General features: G+C 35.7%; 1 protein-coding gene across 36 annotated transcripts in view; it reads right to left on the reverse strand.

The window, feature by feature from the left end:
- Positions 1-18,507, reverse strand: part of PLEKHA5 (pleckstrin homology domain containing A5) — a 192,828-nt gene that overhangs the window by 61,387 nt on the left and 112,934 nt on the right. For 19 of the 36 annotated variants that reach the window (XR_006353167.1, XR_006353166.1, XM_043965267.1 and 16 more), the window contains 4 exons: positions 17,839-17,939; positions 15,743-15,858; positions 15,394-15,411; positions 12,333-12,800 (listed from right to left, as the gene is read on the reverse strand). Coding sequence is in view for 34 of the 36 variants with exons in the window: in XM_043965267.1 (XP_043821202.1) it covers positions 12,333-12,800; positions 15,394-15,411; positions 15,743-15,858; positions 17,839-17,939 (703 nt within the window). In the remaining 2 variants the exon portion in view is untranslated. The remainder of the gene's footprint in view (positions 1-12,332; positions 12,801-15,393; positions 15,412-15,742; positions 15,859-17,838; positions 17,940-18,507) is intronic. The other 17 variants (XM_043965281.1, XM_043965276.1, XM_043965294.1 and 14 more) reach the window with 1 other exon arrangement.

The raw sequence follows: 18,507 nt of genomic DNA on the forward strand, positions 1-18,507 counted from the left end.
AGTTCAGTTCTACATTGTGCTTTTCTTTTGTGTCTTTTGCCACCATACCCTATCACTATTCTTGCTCTTCTGAGCTTTAGTTCCCAATTACTCCCACCATCTGCACCTTTCACCCTGACTCACATAATGCTGAATCAAGCTGAAAAGAATCAGAAAACTGAACTGGGTGAATCTACTAAAATTTTTTTTCATCTAATCTCAATGAGGACCTCACTGAAGCAAGGTAATCCTTTTTACATCTCACTAATTGACTTACTATCCCACTTACCGAGAAGCTTTTAGAACCATTTCATTCTTCCTCAAACCTACCCTGCCGTTATCCACTCAGTTGTCGAAGTGATCTTCCCAAAGTGCAGGCCTGGCCATGTTACTTCCCTATTAAATAAACTCCAGTCATTCCCTATCACCTCCAGGATCAACTATAAAACCTCTATTTGGCTTCAAAGTCTTTCAGAGCCTATCCATCCCTCTCTACCCTCTAGTTACCTCTCCAGTCTTCTTATTTACTCTGCAATCCAGTAACATCAATTTCCCTGCTATTCCTTTCACAAACCATTCCATCTCTAGTCTGGGCATTTTCACTGGCTTTCTTCCATGCCTAGAATTCTCCTACCTCATCATCTCCATCTCCTTCCTTACTTCAAGTCCCTCTCAGTGTTACTGCCTTCCCTCTGATACTATCCATGTTTTGGGGACATAGTTATCTGAATGTTGTCTCCCCCATTAGAGTGTAAGCTCCTTGAGTCTTTTGCCTTTCTTTCTATTACCAAGCCTCTCAGCATAGTAACTAGCACATAGTAGTCACTTAATAACTTCATTTTCTTTCTGACAGGGCCACTAAACTGCTGGATCAAAAGGATGTTCTAGCTATTGTTTAACTATATTTTAACAAAGCATTGATATGATAAATTATCTCGAGCTTTTTATGTTTAAAAGATGGATAGATATATGGGCTACCTGATGAAACAATTAGATGGATTCAGAATTGTCTGAATTGCTGGATTCAATAATCTTTTTTTGTTTTTGTTGTTGTTGTTGAGCAATTGGGGTTAAGTGACTTGTCCAGGGTCACACAGCTAGTAAGTGTCAAGTGACTGAGGCCGGATTTAAACTCAGGTCCTCCTGACTCCAGGGCTGGTGCTCTATCCACTGCACCACCTAGCTGCCCCTCAATAAGGTTTGGATCTCAACTTGTGAGGAAGTTTCCAGTGTAGTGTCTCAAGGAGATCCCATGCTTGGAACTGTGCAGTTATCAATTTTTATCAGTGACTTGAATAAAGGCACAGATGGGGTGCTAATCAAATGTTCAGGTGACACAAAGCTGAGAAGAATAAGTAACACAATGGGTAATAGTCATTATGCATAAAAAGCCAGGATAGAATACTGGGCTAAAACAAATAAGATGAAACTTAATAGTAAATATAATGATTTAAAACCAAGGACAAGGAAAACAGCCAAAATAGCACAACCTTATTCCCCCTACAACTATCTAAGAAGAATGCTTGACAGAATAGTAGATTGGAAATCAAAGGAGAAAGTGGAGTGGATGATCTATCTAGGTCAATATCACATATTTGGCAAATGACTGGGGAAAGCACTGTGGAACAAGGGGTAGGTGGGATAATAGATTCAGCAATCAGAGCTCTGAACTACACCAACAACATAGGGCACCCAGAGTTGATCAAAGACTCAGTCCAAGCTACAAACAGTGAGAGGTCTGACTCTCAGCAGGGCCAGGAACACATATTCTGAGCCTAGAGCTCTGAGCCTTTTTTTTCTTCTTCTTCTTCTCTGAGCTATTCTTACAGTGCAGAGATGCCCAGAACTGCTCTTGCATGGACTCAGAGCCCATAACTCCCAATATGGACTCACTCAGAGCAGATCATGAACTTAGTCTTCCTTTGTGGAAAACAGTTGGAGGGAGGTGAAAGGATGACTGATTCAGATCAAAAAAAGCTCCCAGTTAGGCCAACTATGACAATTTGCCCAGATCCCTGTAAAAATAACTAAGAAAGATATTTATAGCTGCTCTTTACGTGGTAGCAAGGAATTGGAAATTGAGGGGGTGCCCATCAATTGGGGAATGGCTGGACAAGTTGTGGTATATGAATACAATGGAATACTATTGTGCTGTAAGAAATGATGAGCAGGAAGAGTTCAGAGAAACCTGGAGGGTCTTGCATGGGCTGATGATGAGTGAGACGAGCAGAACCAGAAGATCATTGTACACAGTATCACCAACATTGTGTGTTGATCTACTGTGATGGACTATATTCTTCTCACCAATGCAATGGTACAGAAGAGTTCCAGGAAACTCATGATAGAAGAGGATCTCCAAATCCAAGAAAAAAAAAAGAAAGAAAGAACTGTGGAGTATAGATGCTGATTGAACCATATTATTTCTTTTGTTTTGGGTGCTGTTGTTTTTTTTTTCTATTTTGAGGTTTTGCATCACTGCTCTGATTCTTTCTCTTGTAACAGGATTAATGCAGAAATAGGATTAATGTTATTATGTGTATATATATATCTATATGTATATGTATAGAGATATATAGATATAACCTATATCAGATTACCTGCTGTCTAGGGGAGGGGGGAGGGAAGGGAGGGAGGGAGAAAAATCTGAAATTGTAAAGCATGTATAAACAAAAGTTGAGAACTATCTTTACATGTAACGGAAAAAATAAAATACCTCATACATTAAAAAAAAAATAACTAAGAAAGAAGATAAAGAGCTTGGGTACCAGTAATGCCCAAGATACAAATCCAAAAGGGGGGAATTACTCCAGAACACCTATAAGCAAAGCCACAAAGAAAAACACAGCTTGCCAATAAGATCAATTATAACGGCTACAAAACATGATGTAAGAGTTTTAAAAAATGGTAATATAAATGAAATGAGAATGATAGGCAAAAGAAATGGAAAAGAAGTGAGATCTTGGAATGAGAAATAACAGCATTGTGCAAGAAGTACACAATCTAACCCAAATAACAGATTCCTTTAGAATTAGAACAGACCAAAGAGAATTAATGACACCATGAAATATTAAAACAAAGTCAAAAGATGGAAAAAATAGAAGATATCCCATAAAATAATAAATAAGGTATCTTATATAAAAAACTAACTTAGAAAACAGATAAAAGAGAAATAGTTAAACAATATAGGCTTAAAACCAAGAATAACTAATACCTAGCAACTGGACTTTTAATGACATAGAAGACTTCCTAGTATTTTGATGAAAAAACCCAGTATTTAATAGAAACTTTGAAATAAAAATAAAAATAAGAATAAAGAGAAATATAAAGGTAAATACAAGTGAGAATTTTGAAAACAATTTTATAAGGATGAAGTGGTATAAGTGAAGTGCTAGAAGCACATCACCTAAAAATTGTGATGTCAGGAGGGGGTCAAAGAAGAAATCAAATAACATAGAAAGCCTGGGACTAATTTTTGTTACATTTTGAAGAGCTTAAAAGGTGAAAAGTAGGGGCAGCTAGGTGGCGCAGTGGATAGAGCACCGGCCCTGGAGTTAGGAGGACCTGAGTTCAAATCCGGCCTCAGGCACTTAACACTTACTAGCTGTGTGACCCTGGGCAAGTCACTTAACCCCAATTGCCTCACAAAAAAAAAGAGAAAAGTAGGGAGAAAAGGAAGGAATGTAGGAAATATCTCACAATCAGCAGCTATAAGTAGAAGTCTATACAAACAAGGAAATGATGGAGGAGCATTCACACTGAACTGATGCTGAATGAAGTGAGCAAAACTAGGAAAATAATTTTTTATTTTCCTCAATTACATGTAAAAACAATTTTTAATATTCATTAAAAAATTTCAGTTCAAAATTCTCTCCCTTCTTCCTCTCCTAAGATGGTAAGCAATTTGGGGGGGGGGGGGAGGAATGAGGGTTAAGTGACTTGCCCAGGGTCACATAGCTAGTGTCAAGTGTCTGAGGCCAGATTTGAACTCAGTTCCTCCTGAATTCAGGGCTGGTGCTTTATCCACTGCACCACCTAGCTGCCCCGATGGTAAACAATCTGATGTACAATTACGCAAAACATATTTTCACATTGGTCATGTTGTGAAAGAAAACACAGACCCCACCCCCCCAAATTATCCAAGACAATCCCAAAAGAAGAAAAAAACACCATGAAAAAAATAAAGAAAATGAAAAACAGAGTCCATCAATTTTTTTCCCTGGAGGTGGACAGCATTTTTCATGAGTCCCTTGCAATTATCTGGATCACTGTACTGCTGAGAAAAAACATTTAAAAAATAACACCATAAAAACAACCAATTTTGAAAATCTTAAGAACTCTCATCAACACAATGATCAATCACAATTCTGGAGGACTGATGACCTATTCAAAGGGAGGTGATGGACTCAATATATAGAATGAGACACACTTTTTTGGACAAAGCCAATGTGAGATGGTGTTTTACTTGGCTATGCATATTTGTTGAAGGCATTTTGTTTTTCTATTTTCCCTAGGGAAGGAGAATGAGAGAGGGCAGATGCTTGTTAATTGAAAAAATATATAATAATAAAAAATAATAAAACCAAGGGCAACCATCAGCTGTAATGGAAAAATCAGAAGCCTTTCCAATAAAATCTGGTATAAAATATGGGTCTGGGATCTATGGCAATATTATCTGGTATAGTTCTGAAAATGCCAACTATAGCAATATATAAACAAAAGAAGTTGAGAGAATAAGTACAAGCAAAGAAGAAACAAAATTATTACTTTTTGTAGCTAATACATTGGTTTTCTCAGCCTTCCCTAGAAATTCAACAAAAAACTACTTGAAACAGTAAATTAAGTAAAGTAGCAAGATATGCTCACAAAAATCATCAGTTCTTTTTGTACATTACCAACAAAACCTAGCAAAACCAGGTACAGATAAAATAACTGGTCATAGTTGTACCATAATATAATAAAAATTATGTTATCTAAATTAATTTATAAACTCATTGCCATTCCAATGAAACTACCAAAATTAGAGAACTAGAAAAATGATAACAAAACAATGAAGAACGGTGTGTGTGTGTGTGTGTGTGTGTGTGTGTGTGTGTGTGTGTGTGTGTGTGTGTGTGACCTAGCAGTACCAGATTATGTACTAATATAGCACTACCCAAAGTAGCACTGTCATTTTAAAAAATATTAGCATGGGGGCAGCTAGGTGGTGCAGTGGATAGAGTGCCTGCCCTGGATTCAGGAGGACCCAAGTTCAAATCTGGCCTCAGACATTTAACGCTTACTAGTTGTGTGACCTTGGGCAAGTCGCTTAACCCCAATTGTCTCACACCCCCCTCCCCCCAAAATATTAGCATGGGGGCAGCTAGGTGGATGAGCACCCATTCAGGAGGACCTGAGTTCAAATCCAGCCTCAGACACTTGACACTTACTAGCTGGGCAAGTCACTTAACCCCAATTGCCTCACCAAAAATATATGTATACATATATTAGCATGTCCTACATGTGAATCATATAATTGTTGTATCTGTAGAAATTTTATGTTTGTTGGTAGGTTAACTCCCAGATATTTTACACATTTTGTGGTTTTATTTAAAGGAATTTCTATGATCTCTTCCTGGGTTTTGTTAGAAATACACAGAAATGCCAATAATTTTTATATGTGATTTTTTTATTTTATTGAAAATGCCAATAATTTTTATGAATTAATTTTATGAACCGCTACATAGTTGTATCTACTATTATCCCAACTAGTTTCTTTGCTATTGCCCTGGGGTTCTCCTACTACACCAACATGCCATTCAAATATAGATTTTTCTGTCTCCTTTTTGCTAATGTTAATATCATTGATATTGTTTTCTTATATGATCATTATTGCTAGCATTTCAAGAACTATGTCAAAACTAGTAGGATAAGGAGAGATCTCTGCTTATCCTTGTTTGTATGGAGAAGGCTTCTAGTATTTCACCATCAGAAATGGTGTTAACTCTTCTTTTAAATATATGCTTTTGATCATATTAAAGAAGGGCACTCCTATCTATATTCTTTTTAAGATTTTTAGCATAAATAAGTGCTATATTTTGTGATGTTTTTCTACATCTATTGAAATTTGTTGTCTGTGTTGTCTATATGACTATATTTGCTGTTTTCCTTATGTTGAACCGTGTTGGTAATGGTATAGCCCCAATTTAGTCATAGTGTTTTTTTTTCTAGATACCTTTAACCCTAGTTTTCCCTCTATTGCTTCTTTTTGTCTTGAGGCAATATTGTTGATTACTTTCCACCATCCTTTTCTGTAAAAATTTGCAAATGCTGTTAAACCATTGTTGCCCTTGGCTGCCAAATTCTTTACTTGGCAAGTCAGATGTTTTCTGCCTAAAGCATATTAATGGCTCTTTAACCTTGTTATGGCAGTTGAACTTAAATGATTAAATTTGAGTCCAGAATTGGTGTAACTAGTGTAGAAGCCCTTTCTTTTGTCTAATTCCCATTTTTTTTCAGTATCAATAACTTACTTAAATAGGTCAGATTGGAGTTGTTTTATAATTATATGCCATACCTTTTCCTTGTGTTTACTTTAGCTAATTTGGGGATGAATCCCCTATCAGTAACAGGTTGTTTCCTTAGATAATTGTTTCTTTTCTAAGCTCTTAGTCCCTTTCTCCAACTGTCTGTTGGATATTTCTACCTAGATATAATATTTTGTTATTTAGTCATTTTTCAATCCTGTCTGACTCTTCATGATGCCTTTTTGGGGTTTTCTTGGCAAAGATACTGGGGTGGTTTGCCATTTCCTTTTTCAGCTCATTTTTACAGATGAGAAACTGAGACAAACAGGGTTAACTGACTTGCCCAGGGTCACACAATTAGTAAATGTCTAAGGTTGGATTTAAAGTCATGAAGATGAGTTTTCCTTCCAAGGCCGGTGATCTATCCTGTACCACCTGGCTACCCCTATAGATATACTATAGGCACCTCAATCTCAACAAGTCCAGAAGGAAGTCATTATTTGTCCCACCAAATCCACTCCCTTCCTAACTTTCCAATTCACAGTGAGGTCATCATCATTCTTCTACTCCCAGAAGTTCACAATCTTAGTTGAAGTAAATTTAGCAAACATTGTTAATCTTATACTGAGCCAGACATTGTATGAACATACTGTGAATACAAAGACAAAAAAGGAAATTTTCTTTGCCGTCAAAGAGTGTTACAGTCTACTGGGGAAAATATCTGGTTTGATTATTTTTCTTTTTCACTTTAATTTGGGGGTTGATAGTGTTTTGGAACAGATTTCACTGTGATTTCAGTGGTCCAGAGAATTTCTGGTAAAGAAATTCCTTCTTTTAGTAGAAGGAATTTAGATTTAATAAAATGATGCGGGTGGTGGAGGTGGTGGTGGGGTGTGTAACTGAGTTTCAGTAACTGGCCCACATTAACACTACAAGTATGTTATGTTTTAAAAGTAATATTGATGGGGCAGCTAGGTGGCGCAGTAGATAGAGCACTGGCCCTGGAGTCAGGAGGACCTGAGTTCAAATCCGGCCTCAGACACTTAACCCTTACTAGCTGTGTGACCCTGGGCAAGTCACTTAACCCCAATTGCCTCACTTAAAAAAAAAAAAAAAGTAATACGGATTCCAAAACCAGTTTTCAATCCATTTTGTCACATTGCCTTCTGGGGCCGGGCAGAACTTACACGTATGCATAAAAGTAAATACAAAATATATCTGAATGTGGATCCATGCTTCTGATTTGACTTAATTTGCACCAATTTGATGATGATGGGGTCAACCACTGTTCAATTTATGTTTCTTTTTTTGAAAACAGTTTCTTTACATGCTTTGAACTTTTAACTGTAAAATAAGAATTACTATGGTTACTTTTCATGGTTACACAACTAATTGGTGTCAGAGGTGTATTTGAAACCAGGTATTTCTTTCTTTCTTTCTTTTTTTTGAGAAGCCAATGAGAGTTAAGTGATTTGCCCAGGGTCACACAGCTAGTAAGTATCAAGTGTCTGAAGCCGAATTTGAACTCAGGTCCTCCTAAATCCAGAGCCAGTGCTTTATCCACTGTGCCATCTACCTGCCCCTCTAAGGATATTAGCTTTTGTTTTGTTTTGGTTTTGTGGTGCAATGAGGGTTAAGTGACTTGCCCAGGGTCACAGAGCTAGTAAATGTCAAGTGTCTGAGGCCGGATTTGAACTCAGGTCCTCCTGACTCCAGGGCCGGTGCTTTATCCACTGCACCACCTAGCTGCCCCTACTATGGTTACTTTTCTTTTCTTCTTCTTCTTTTTTTTTTGGTGAGGCAATTGGGGTTAAGTGACTTGCCCAGGGTCACACAGCTAGTAAGTGTTAAGTGTCTTGAGGCCGGATTTGAACTCATGTCCTCCTCAATCCAGGGCTGGTGCTCTATCCACTGTGCCATCTAGCTGCCCCTATGGTTACTTTTCAACTATTCTTTATATACTTCACTTTAGATTTCTAAACTATCCTTCATATATGCTGTAAATATTTTGCTCAATCTATTACTTGTTTTTCCTTTTAATAATACTGTTTTTTGTATAATTTAAAAAAATTTCTTTGAAGTTAATGCTGTTGTTACATTATTGAACACTGCCCTATTGTGTTTATTTGATTTTGTATCTTGTGTTCTCAATCTTTCCCTCTGACCTACTTTTCTAATTTTTAACTAAAACTAGATATTACTAAGTGGATTTTTTTTGGGGGGGGGGCAGGGTAATGAGGGTTAAGTGACTTGCTCAGAGTCACATAGCTAGTAAGTGTCAAGTGTCTGAGGCCGTATTTGAACTTAGGTCTTCCTGAATCCAAGGCCAGTGCTTTATCCACTGTACCACCTAGCTGCCCACTAAGTGGATTTTTAAAAATAGAAAATAAGAAAGAAAATTCATTTGGAAAAACACAAAGTTCACAAAGGAAATAAGTACAAATAATGGAAATGCAGCATTACTAAATCTTAAACTACATTATAGAGCAGCAGTCATCAAAATTATTAACATTGGTTAGAAAGAATAAAGTGTATCAGTAGAAAAGACCAGATAAATGGGAAACTGACACAACTGGAAAAAAAAATATCCCACTGCTTAATCAACCCAAGAACATAAATTATTTTTAAAAAGATTCCTTTTTGGGGGGCAGCTAGGTGGTGCAGTGGATAAAGCACCAGCCTTGGATTCAGGAGGACCTGAGTTCAAAGCAGGCCTCAGACACCTGACACTTACTAGCTGTGTGACCCTGGGCAAGTCAAAACCCCCACTGCCCCTCGGGATGGGGGTGGGAGGAGATTCCTTTTTTTGCCAGGAGCTGGTGGGAAAACTGGAGAGCAATCTGGCAAAAATTAGGTTTAGATCAGTAACTACATACTACGATATGCTCCAAATGAAAAGGCAAAAGTTAGCAATTAGAGTAAAAAGAGAATAAGATAAGGGCCATTTCATTGCTCTGGCTGGAAAAAAAATTCATAACCAAACAAAAGACTTAAGAAATCATAAGAAAATGAAATTTTGACTACAAAATTTTAAAGATTTTACATAAATAAATGAATGGCAGAAATAAAATCAACAAAATTAGAAGAGAAACTTCTCTAGAGTAAAAAAATATTTAGATAAAATATCTCCTTTTGAAAAAACTTGATATGGAAAATATAGAGAATTGACAAAAATGCATAAAACCTCAAGAACCACTCCCAAATTGATAAAAGCATACCACCAAACTTAATGGAAACATAACTTTTGGTCTCGTACATCATACTACTGAATTGAATTCTAGAGAAAGTGGAGATGGTATTGAATAAAACAAAGATGGGAAAAGCAATCAGACCGAACCAAAAAAAATAAAGAGGAAGTTTGTGCTCAATCACTAAGTAATTATTAAGCATCTGCTTTGTGTGAGGCACTATGTTCGATGTTGGGGATAAAAACAAAAAATGAAATTATTTCTGGCCTTAAGGAGTATATATTCTTTTGGACAAAAAACATGTTTGCAAATAAGTAAATGCAAACTATGTAGAAAGTAAAAAAAAAAGGGGGGGGGGAAGGGGAGGGAAGGGATCGAAAAAGGCTGGTACTTGAGATAAGCTTTAAAGGAAGCAAACCAATTTGGAGAGTACTGATGTTAATGACATCTCCTGAATCCGTCCCTTTTTTTCAGGTCCTTATGAATAGTGAGTTGGGCTATTTCGACTGCATGTTAACTGGTCTTCCTACTTCCTGCTCTGTCATGTCTAATTTATACTCCACACAGCATACAAATAATCTTCCTAAAATGAAGGTCTAACCATGTTATTGCTTTGGGCAAATAACTTCAGTGACTTCCTATTGTGGGCAGGATAAAATAAAAATTCCTCAGACTAGCATTTAATGTCTGTTACAATCTATACAATTCTTTTATGAAGTAGCATGGTATAGTGGGTAGAATATGACAGAATGCTGGTCTTGGAGTCAGTAAGATCTGAGTTCAAATCCTGCCTCAGCTGTGTGACTAGAATATTCATTTAACTTCTCTGTGACTTAATTTCCACATCTGTAAAATGAAGGAGCTGGACTAAATGTCTAAGTTCTTTCCAGTTCTGAATCTATGGCCCAATTCAACAATCACTTATTAAGCACCTATTCAAAGTATCAAGCATAATAGATGGATAAATGAATACAAAGTAGGCACAAAAGAAAGCACTAATAACTGAAGTGGGATCAAAAAGGTTTTGTATAGAAGGTGGTATCTGCTCTGAGCCTTGAAGTTATGGAGAGATTCCAAGAGCCAGAGGGCAGAAGGAAGAGTTTTCCAGTTACAGGGGCCAGCTTGTGGAAAGGCACAAAGAGAAAAGACAGAATGTTTTGTACTGAGAACACCAAGCAGGCCAGTCTGCCTGGCACCTAGAGTGAATGAGAGGGAGTAATGTGAAATCAGTAAGGGAAAATAGGCTTCAGCAAGATTGTGAAGAGTTTAAAACTCCAAATAGGAGTTTGCATTTTACCTAAAAGCAAGAAGTCACCATGCTACTTGAGTATATGACCAGGCTTGTGCTTTAAGAACATCAGTTTGTGATGCTGATTAAAGTGAGCAACAGCAATAGAGTGCGATGATCAACTGTGATAGACTTAGCTCTTCTCAGCAATGATCCAAGACGATTCCAAAGGACTCTTGATGGAAAATGCTTTCCACATCCACAGACAGAACTATTGAGTCTGAATGCAGATTGAAGCAAACTATTTTCACTTTATTAATTTGTTGTTGTTTTTCTGTCTTGTGATTTTTTTCCTTTTGTTCTGATTCTTTCACAACTTGACCAATGTGGAAATATGTTTAACATGACTGTACTGTATAACCTATATCAGATTGCTTGCTATCTTGGGGAGGGGGTAGGGAAGGGAGAAAAATCTCTAATTCATAATCTTACAAAAATGAATTTTGAAAATTATCTTTACTATGTAATTGGAAAAAAAAAGAGAAGTTTTGCATTTGTGTGGAAGATGGCTTAGTTTGTTTGCCTGGTTACAGACTGGAAGAGCTAGGTAGTAAAGTAGATAGAGTGCCGGTCCTGGAGTCAGGAATACTCCTGTTCTTGAATTCAAATCTGGCCTCATACATTTACTAGCTATGTGACCGTGGGCAAGTCCCTTAATCCTGTCTACCTCAGTTTCCTTGTATGTAAAAGGCAAACCACTCCAGTATCTTTGCCAAGAACACCTCAGATAGGGTCATAAAGAGCTGGACACAACTGAAAACTATTGAACAACCAGAAGTCTCTCTCTTCTTTACCAGTTAGGCTATAATAGTCCTGGATTGAGGTTATAAAAGCCTGAACTAGGAAGGTTACCATGTAAAGTGGAAAGGAGGGGACTGACAGAGACAAAGGTGAGGAGAGAAAGCATTTGCATAAAGGGAATCAGCTTGAGCAAAAGTCAGGAGAAGATGACACTGAAAACACCAGTTAGAACAGTTTATCTGGAATGTTAAGTGTGAGAGTAAGTAATGTATAATAAGCCTAGAAAGGCAGATTGGTGCTAGATTATCAAGAGTTTTAAATAAGAAACAGATGAGCTTGTATTTAGCCTGAAGGCAGTAGGGAACCAGCAAAATGTCTTGAACAGGAGAGTGATATAGTCAGACCTGTGATTTAGGAATATAGCTGTGTGGAGAATGGATTAGAGAAGACAGAGATGGAAAGTAGGGAGATCAAGGAGAAGATTATTAAAATAGATCAGGTGGTGATGAGAGCTTGGATTGGCATGGTTGTATATATAATTTTAAGTACTTATAGCTTTTAGCAGAGAATCTTGCCACGATAAAAACCATCTGACTAAACAGAGAGTTCATAAAAATGTGATAGCAAACTTACCCTCTGGTCTCCTCCTCATGACCCTTCCCTTTCTGGATTTTAATCCATTGCTCCAGTTGCAACATTGAATTGGTTCTCTGTATAACTCTATCGGACTCGATATGAACTGGTACAGTATTATGATGACTACTACTTCTAAGGTCTGCAAGGCTAACATTGACTGGTTTAGTTTCTGAACCATTGGTTTGAACTGGTCTGTAGCGTCCAGGCTGATTTGTGTTGGTTGTTAAACTCTCATACTCTGAAGGCAGAGAATTCAATTTTACGCTGTTAATTTTTGTTAAAGGCCTATCTTGACCATCCTTCTGAAATCCGTATTTTTCAGCTTCTAAGGCCCTTTTTTCTTCATTTTTTCTTATTTCTTTCTTTTTTTGGTTGCTCTGTGTCTCTGGCTTAATTAGTACCCTGTGGTTGGAAATATTATTGACTTCTCTAGTTGGTGCCTTTTCAGACGTTATCTTATCCACTCTGAAACCAAAAAAAGAATTATAGGCTACTTAGTAAAAAACATAAAGCAATAACGAGTAGTACTGTTGATGTGAGGTTCAAATGAGATAATTTATGAGAATCACTTAACAAACCCTTAAATGCTATATAACTATAAATAATCATAGTAATTTTTTTCCTGAGAGATACTCTAGGAAAAAACAAGTAAAATCACTTACTAAAATACCAAATTGATATATATATATATATATATATATATATATAGTTATAACTGGGGGTAGTAGTGCTGTGGAATTCCCATGGGAGAAGGAAAAAAGATGGATAAAAAATTTGCATAAATGCAGTAATAGTAAAATATAAGCACAATGTATTTGGGATATTGGTCAAAAATATAGGAATACTTTCATTACAATAAGGACCAGTAAGACCCAATTTCAGACATATGTAGAAAACCTGGATGAGAAATGTTTGGAAGCAACAAAAAGGTTAAAAAAAAGTCTGACTGAGACAAATGAAAAAAGATGAAACAAAATTATGGGAGAGTTTATAGAACTTAAGGAACAGCATTTAAAAAAATGAAATTAACATGTATCAAGATGGGATTTGTGTTTGTTTGGCAGTTTCTGGAAAAGTAACATTTTGGAAAATGGTTCAGTTTATGGATGGAAATTATGTAGGCCCTCTACCCACTACCACATGTGGAATAATTATCCATTTGTCTAGTGCTTTTTCATGTGGTCTTTTCTGATTACCCAGATAACACATTCCCTGTTTTTCCTTCAATTCATATTCTTGGAAATACTCAGAATTATTAATTACTTAATTATTTATAATTATTACTTAAAAGCCTTTGGTTTTTAGACTGAAAACTCTTTGATCATGCCAATATCTACTTTATGCCAAAGTTTTCTTCTTTTGTTAGATACTAAGTATATTCTTTACTTTAAACTTAAGTGTTCAAACTTATGCCATATGGCTTTTCAAATTCCAATACACTTAGTGGGAAAAGAGTTTGGGCTTCTTTGATATCAGGGTATTTATATGGTACTGTGGCAGAAAATGGTATTTTTATAAACAAATTAGAAGTGTAATATTACAAAAACTCAGAGTAGCATTTATACGGGCAAGCAAGCTAACTTTTTTCTTACATATTACTTTTTAAAGTGGTTATGCTTCCTTAAGACTGTGTGTTAAAAGTCAGAAAGATGCTTTGTATCTATCTTCCAAGTCTACCTGAATATTTAAAAATCTGCTTTATTGCCATGTATTATGTAAATCTTTATTACATAATACAAAAATCAAAAAAGTTACATATACCAACTTATCTTTAAAAACTGAAACAAACAAAAAATAATTTAAAATTTAAGCTCTAATTTAACATTGAACTTAGTCATCACAGCAACCAAAGGAAGGACGGGTTGTATAATGCTGGATAATGACGAATACCAACTAGAATTAGAAGTTATTTTCATAGGAAAAATTGACTATGATTGGGCTAAGAATTGTTTAAAATAAAAAACCATCATGCTCTAACTACTTTCCTTGTTTCCATTCACTTTTCTCTTTAAACTAACCTACACAATGTGGCTAGATTTATTTCCCAAATCCTTAGATTTAACCATATTATCCCCCCCACTAAAAAACCCTTTGGTGGCTTCCCACTGCCTATAAGGTAAAATGCAAACTTTTCAACCTGGCCAATAAGACTGTCCACAATCTATATGTTGCTTTTTGATCTTGATTTAATTCTGCTCTCCTTTTTGCCCTCTAAATGCTAACAAAACTAGATTCTTATCTAATTCCTAATTTTATAATCTTGCCCTTTACCATCTCCATGTATTCAGAAGATGAGCATCATGCCTTCCTCCATGTCTTCTCTGTTGAAGTCCTTTTCCCTCGTGGTCCGGATTAATTATGTACCAATTCTTTCATGAACATTCTCTCATCCTCCCAGCTAACAATACCACCTCTCCCTTCCTCATTTCTTAATCTATATGGAACATTTCTATGCTCTTATCACAATCTATATTATATTATACTTATTTATGTGTAAGTCTTAACTACTGTCTCCAGCACTGTAATATAAACTAAAAGACAGGAAAGTTATTTTGCACCTTTGTGTTACTTGCATCTAATCTACTGCCTTATATGAGTAGTAGCAAATTAATAAATATTGGCTGAGTTACTTTATACTCAACAGATTTTCCTTATATTAGTTCTCAATTGTATACTAAAGTCAATTATAATTTTAAGTTTTAAAATAAATGAGATAGAAAGTACTTTTTCAATAGTTTGTGATCTCCGTGTATATTTATGTGGTGGCATATGAAAATGTTATATGCTGAAAGGAAAGAAATCAAAATATGAGGAAAAATATTAAAAATTCATGAAATTATTTTATGTAAAACTTCTGTTGACAGATATTTCTTGGATGTCTCATAAAAATACTTGATATTAAAACCATTGGCAAAATTTTAGTAAGGTAATTTACCTTACAAATATAATTCAATTCAATAAAACTTATTTCCTTTGGGGATTAAGGAGTTAAAAGAAATTATCTTGATGGAAAACTTCTGGGCAGAATTTTTGTCGTAACAACTAAAAATTTACTTACCTGAAATTAAAGGTAATTCTGTAAGAAGAAAAAACATTGAAGTTCGAACATTAGGAGTCTGGACTCATCTCTGGTATACTGATAGGTGAAAATGAGTGAACAGGAAAGATGGGAGAAGAGATCAGGAGGAGTTCTTAAGGATTTTAAGCTAGCACTAAGAATTCAGAAAATCTACTAATCCTCATCAACTAAGGACATAGATTTCCTATGATAAAGATAAAACTATCAAGCATTTGCACACAGATACACATGCACACGGAAGCAAATACAATTAGAGGGACACCTATTCAAATGAATGGAAGAAAACACATGGTTGGGAATCTCTGCTATTCCTCCTGTGTGCTTTTACCTTTTGACAGGCTCTGTCTGTACAAGTGCAGCATCTAGCATGGCTTTCATCCACAACTCCATTTCCTTCCCTGTATCAGTGCAGAAATAATAGGTCCGCATATTTGGATGGGCGGCCTAATTGGAAATGACATGGCCATTTAAAATAAAAACATGAAGATCTGGTAAAAGAAAAATGGGGGAAAAAAGTTAAAAGTTGTGCTTCATTTAGTTCCCTTTTATTTTAAATCTAAAATGTCTTTTACAACAGAAAGATTCTTTAAGAGACAAATTATTTTTAATTACTTTTATGATATACTATACTTTCATTATTTCCTACTTTGCTTCTTTGATATTTTGAATATAAAATTAAGTTGGCAGGTTAAAAGGGAGTAGAAATTAAGTACATGGGTCTAATCTGGGTCTGGCCCTAGCAATTTTTATTGCTAGTTGAGGACCTCATCTCTTTTTACCAAAGAACGGTGACTCACCCTGGGTTATCCAGCAATCAGTGGCAAAGTAAATTGAGATCACATTTCCTAACCTTCTTCCCTTCCTTAAGCAATTTCCCTCAGTCATGCACAGTTCTTTGTTTTGTTTTGTTTTTAAAGAGTCATGAACAGTTCTGCTTAGAACAAGTTGTTTTAAATCAGAGGGTTTTATTTCAAGGGGTCTATGAACTTGATTAGAAAAAAAAGTGCATCTTTATTTTTTACTAACTTCTAAGTGAAATTTACTATTTCCTTCAATTAGAAATGTAGACAGCAAGTGTAGAGGTCCATAGGCTTTGCAGATCTCCAAAGGTATCCATGACACAAAAAGATTCAGTAAAGCAATGTGGAGAACTATATTTATGAATAATTGAGGTTATATGTATACTTAGGATTTGCTTCCCTTTAAGGCTTAGAATTTAGTGAAGATTTATCAATTAACTGGATGCTTTTATAACTTTTAGAAAATCAAACTAAAATTAAAAAAAAAATTAGCCTAGAGACCTGGCTCCCCCCACCCTCCCCTGTTACAGTGATCAGATTAACAGTTTTGTTGTTGTTGTTGTTTTGGTTTTTTTTAAGCGAGGCAACTGGGGTTAAGTGACTTGCCCAGGGTCACACAGCTAGTAAATGTTAAGTGTCTGAGGCCAGATTTGAACTCAGGTCCTCCTGACTCCAGGGCTGGTGCTCTATCCACTGCGCCACCTAGCTGCCCCCTAGATTAACTGTTAAAGTTCTTCATTCCGGGTCCTACAAAATAGCTGGGCATGAAAGCAGGGACTGCTTAATCTACTTTAATGCACATAATATTTGAATGAAATTCTTGAGAAATTAAGTAAATTGGGGCAGCTAGGTGGCTCAGAGGATAGAGCACCAGCCCTGGAGTCAGGAGGACCTGAGTTCAAATCCGGCCTCAGACACCTGACACATAATAGCTATGTGATCCTGAGAAAGCCACTTAACCCCAATTGCCTCAAAAAAAAAAAAAAAAGACAGAGAGAGAGAGAGAGAGAGAGAGAGAGAGAGAGAGAGAGAGAGAGAGAGAAAGAAAGTAAATCAACATAGGTCATGATGCCAAGACTGAATTCTGACTTACCATTTTGACATGCAGCAGTATGTAGCTCAAAGCTTCTGAGATAACTAAAAGCAGCTCATAATTCCAAATAAGCAAATAACATATTGGAGAGAATTTGAAGCATAAGTTATTATTCTTTTCATGAAGATTTAAAATTCACAAAACTTTAAGAAATAAATATTAAAACCACTGATCTAGAACTATAAAAAACAATCTTTTTATTATTTCTAAATTTTAATTTAGTGTCAAGTAAACACTTAATATAAATGAATTCTGAATTTAAAATGAACAAAAGGTTAATCTCTTTAATTAACGCATTTCAACATTAAGTTCTAAGCATTCTCAAAATCTTAATGCAAGTCATTATTTTGAAAACTGAATTTTCCTATAATAATGTATTTAAATACTATAAAATATCCAGTAGTTAATATACATCTTTGTAGCAACTAAGTTTTCTAAAAAACAAACAAAAAAATCCATATATCCAAAAAAGCTTATTCTTCCAATATAAATGCAAATATGGAGCCAAAAAATGTGCAATACACTTCTTACCTTAAAAGCATGTTTGCGATTAATGTGGTCTTCAGAGGTAAGCATAGCTATTTGAAAACTAGGCAAGAGAATGCTTCCCAGTATACCTTCTTCTTTTTCATCTAAAATATATTTAATCAAAATTTAAAATGTTTCCCCATAGCAAGGATATTTTCAAAATATGAAAAAAAAGATATTTGTATATAAACACTACATTAATTGTATTTATACAGATGTCTTCTTTTTTCTGATAGTTTGAAAGATTAATGGAAGCTCTGAGATATGAGGGTTTACTGTATGGTTTACTGGAAACAGTACTGGATTTAAGAGTCAGAGGAAGGGGGTAGCTAGGTGGCCAGTGAATAGAGAGCACCAGCTCTGGATTCAGGAGGACCTGAGTTCAAATTTGGCCTCAGACACTTAACACTTACTGGCTGTGACCTTGGGCAAGTCACTTATGCTCTGGGCCTCATCTTTAAAACAAGAAGGCTAGATTATGTAACTGAACTTCCAACACCTTTTCCATCTCTAAATCTATCAAATTATTATTTATTTAGGCAGGGAACCTGTCTCATTAATCTTTATAATAGCCTCCAAATTGGCTTCTCAGACTCAAGTCTTTCTCCACTGCAATTTAAAATTATTTTTTTTCCCCTATGAGGATCCTGATTGTGGCTTCATGGTATTTGA

The sequence above is a fragment of the Dromiciops gliroides genome, chromosome 5 (genome assembly GCF_019393635.1).
Source record: "Dromiciops gliroides isolate mDroGli1 chromosome 5, mDroGli1.pri, whole genome shotgun sequence".
Lineage (NCBI taxonomy): Eukaryota > Metazoa > Chordata > Mammalia > Microbiotheria > Microbiotheriidae > Dromiciops > Dromiciops gliroides.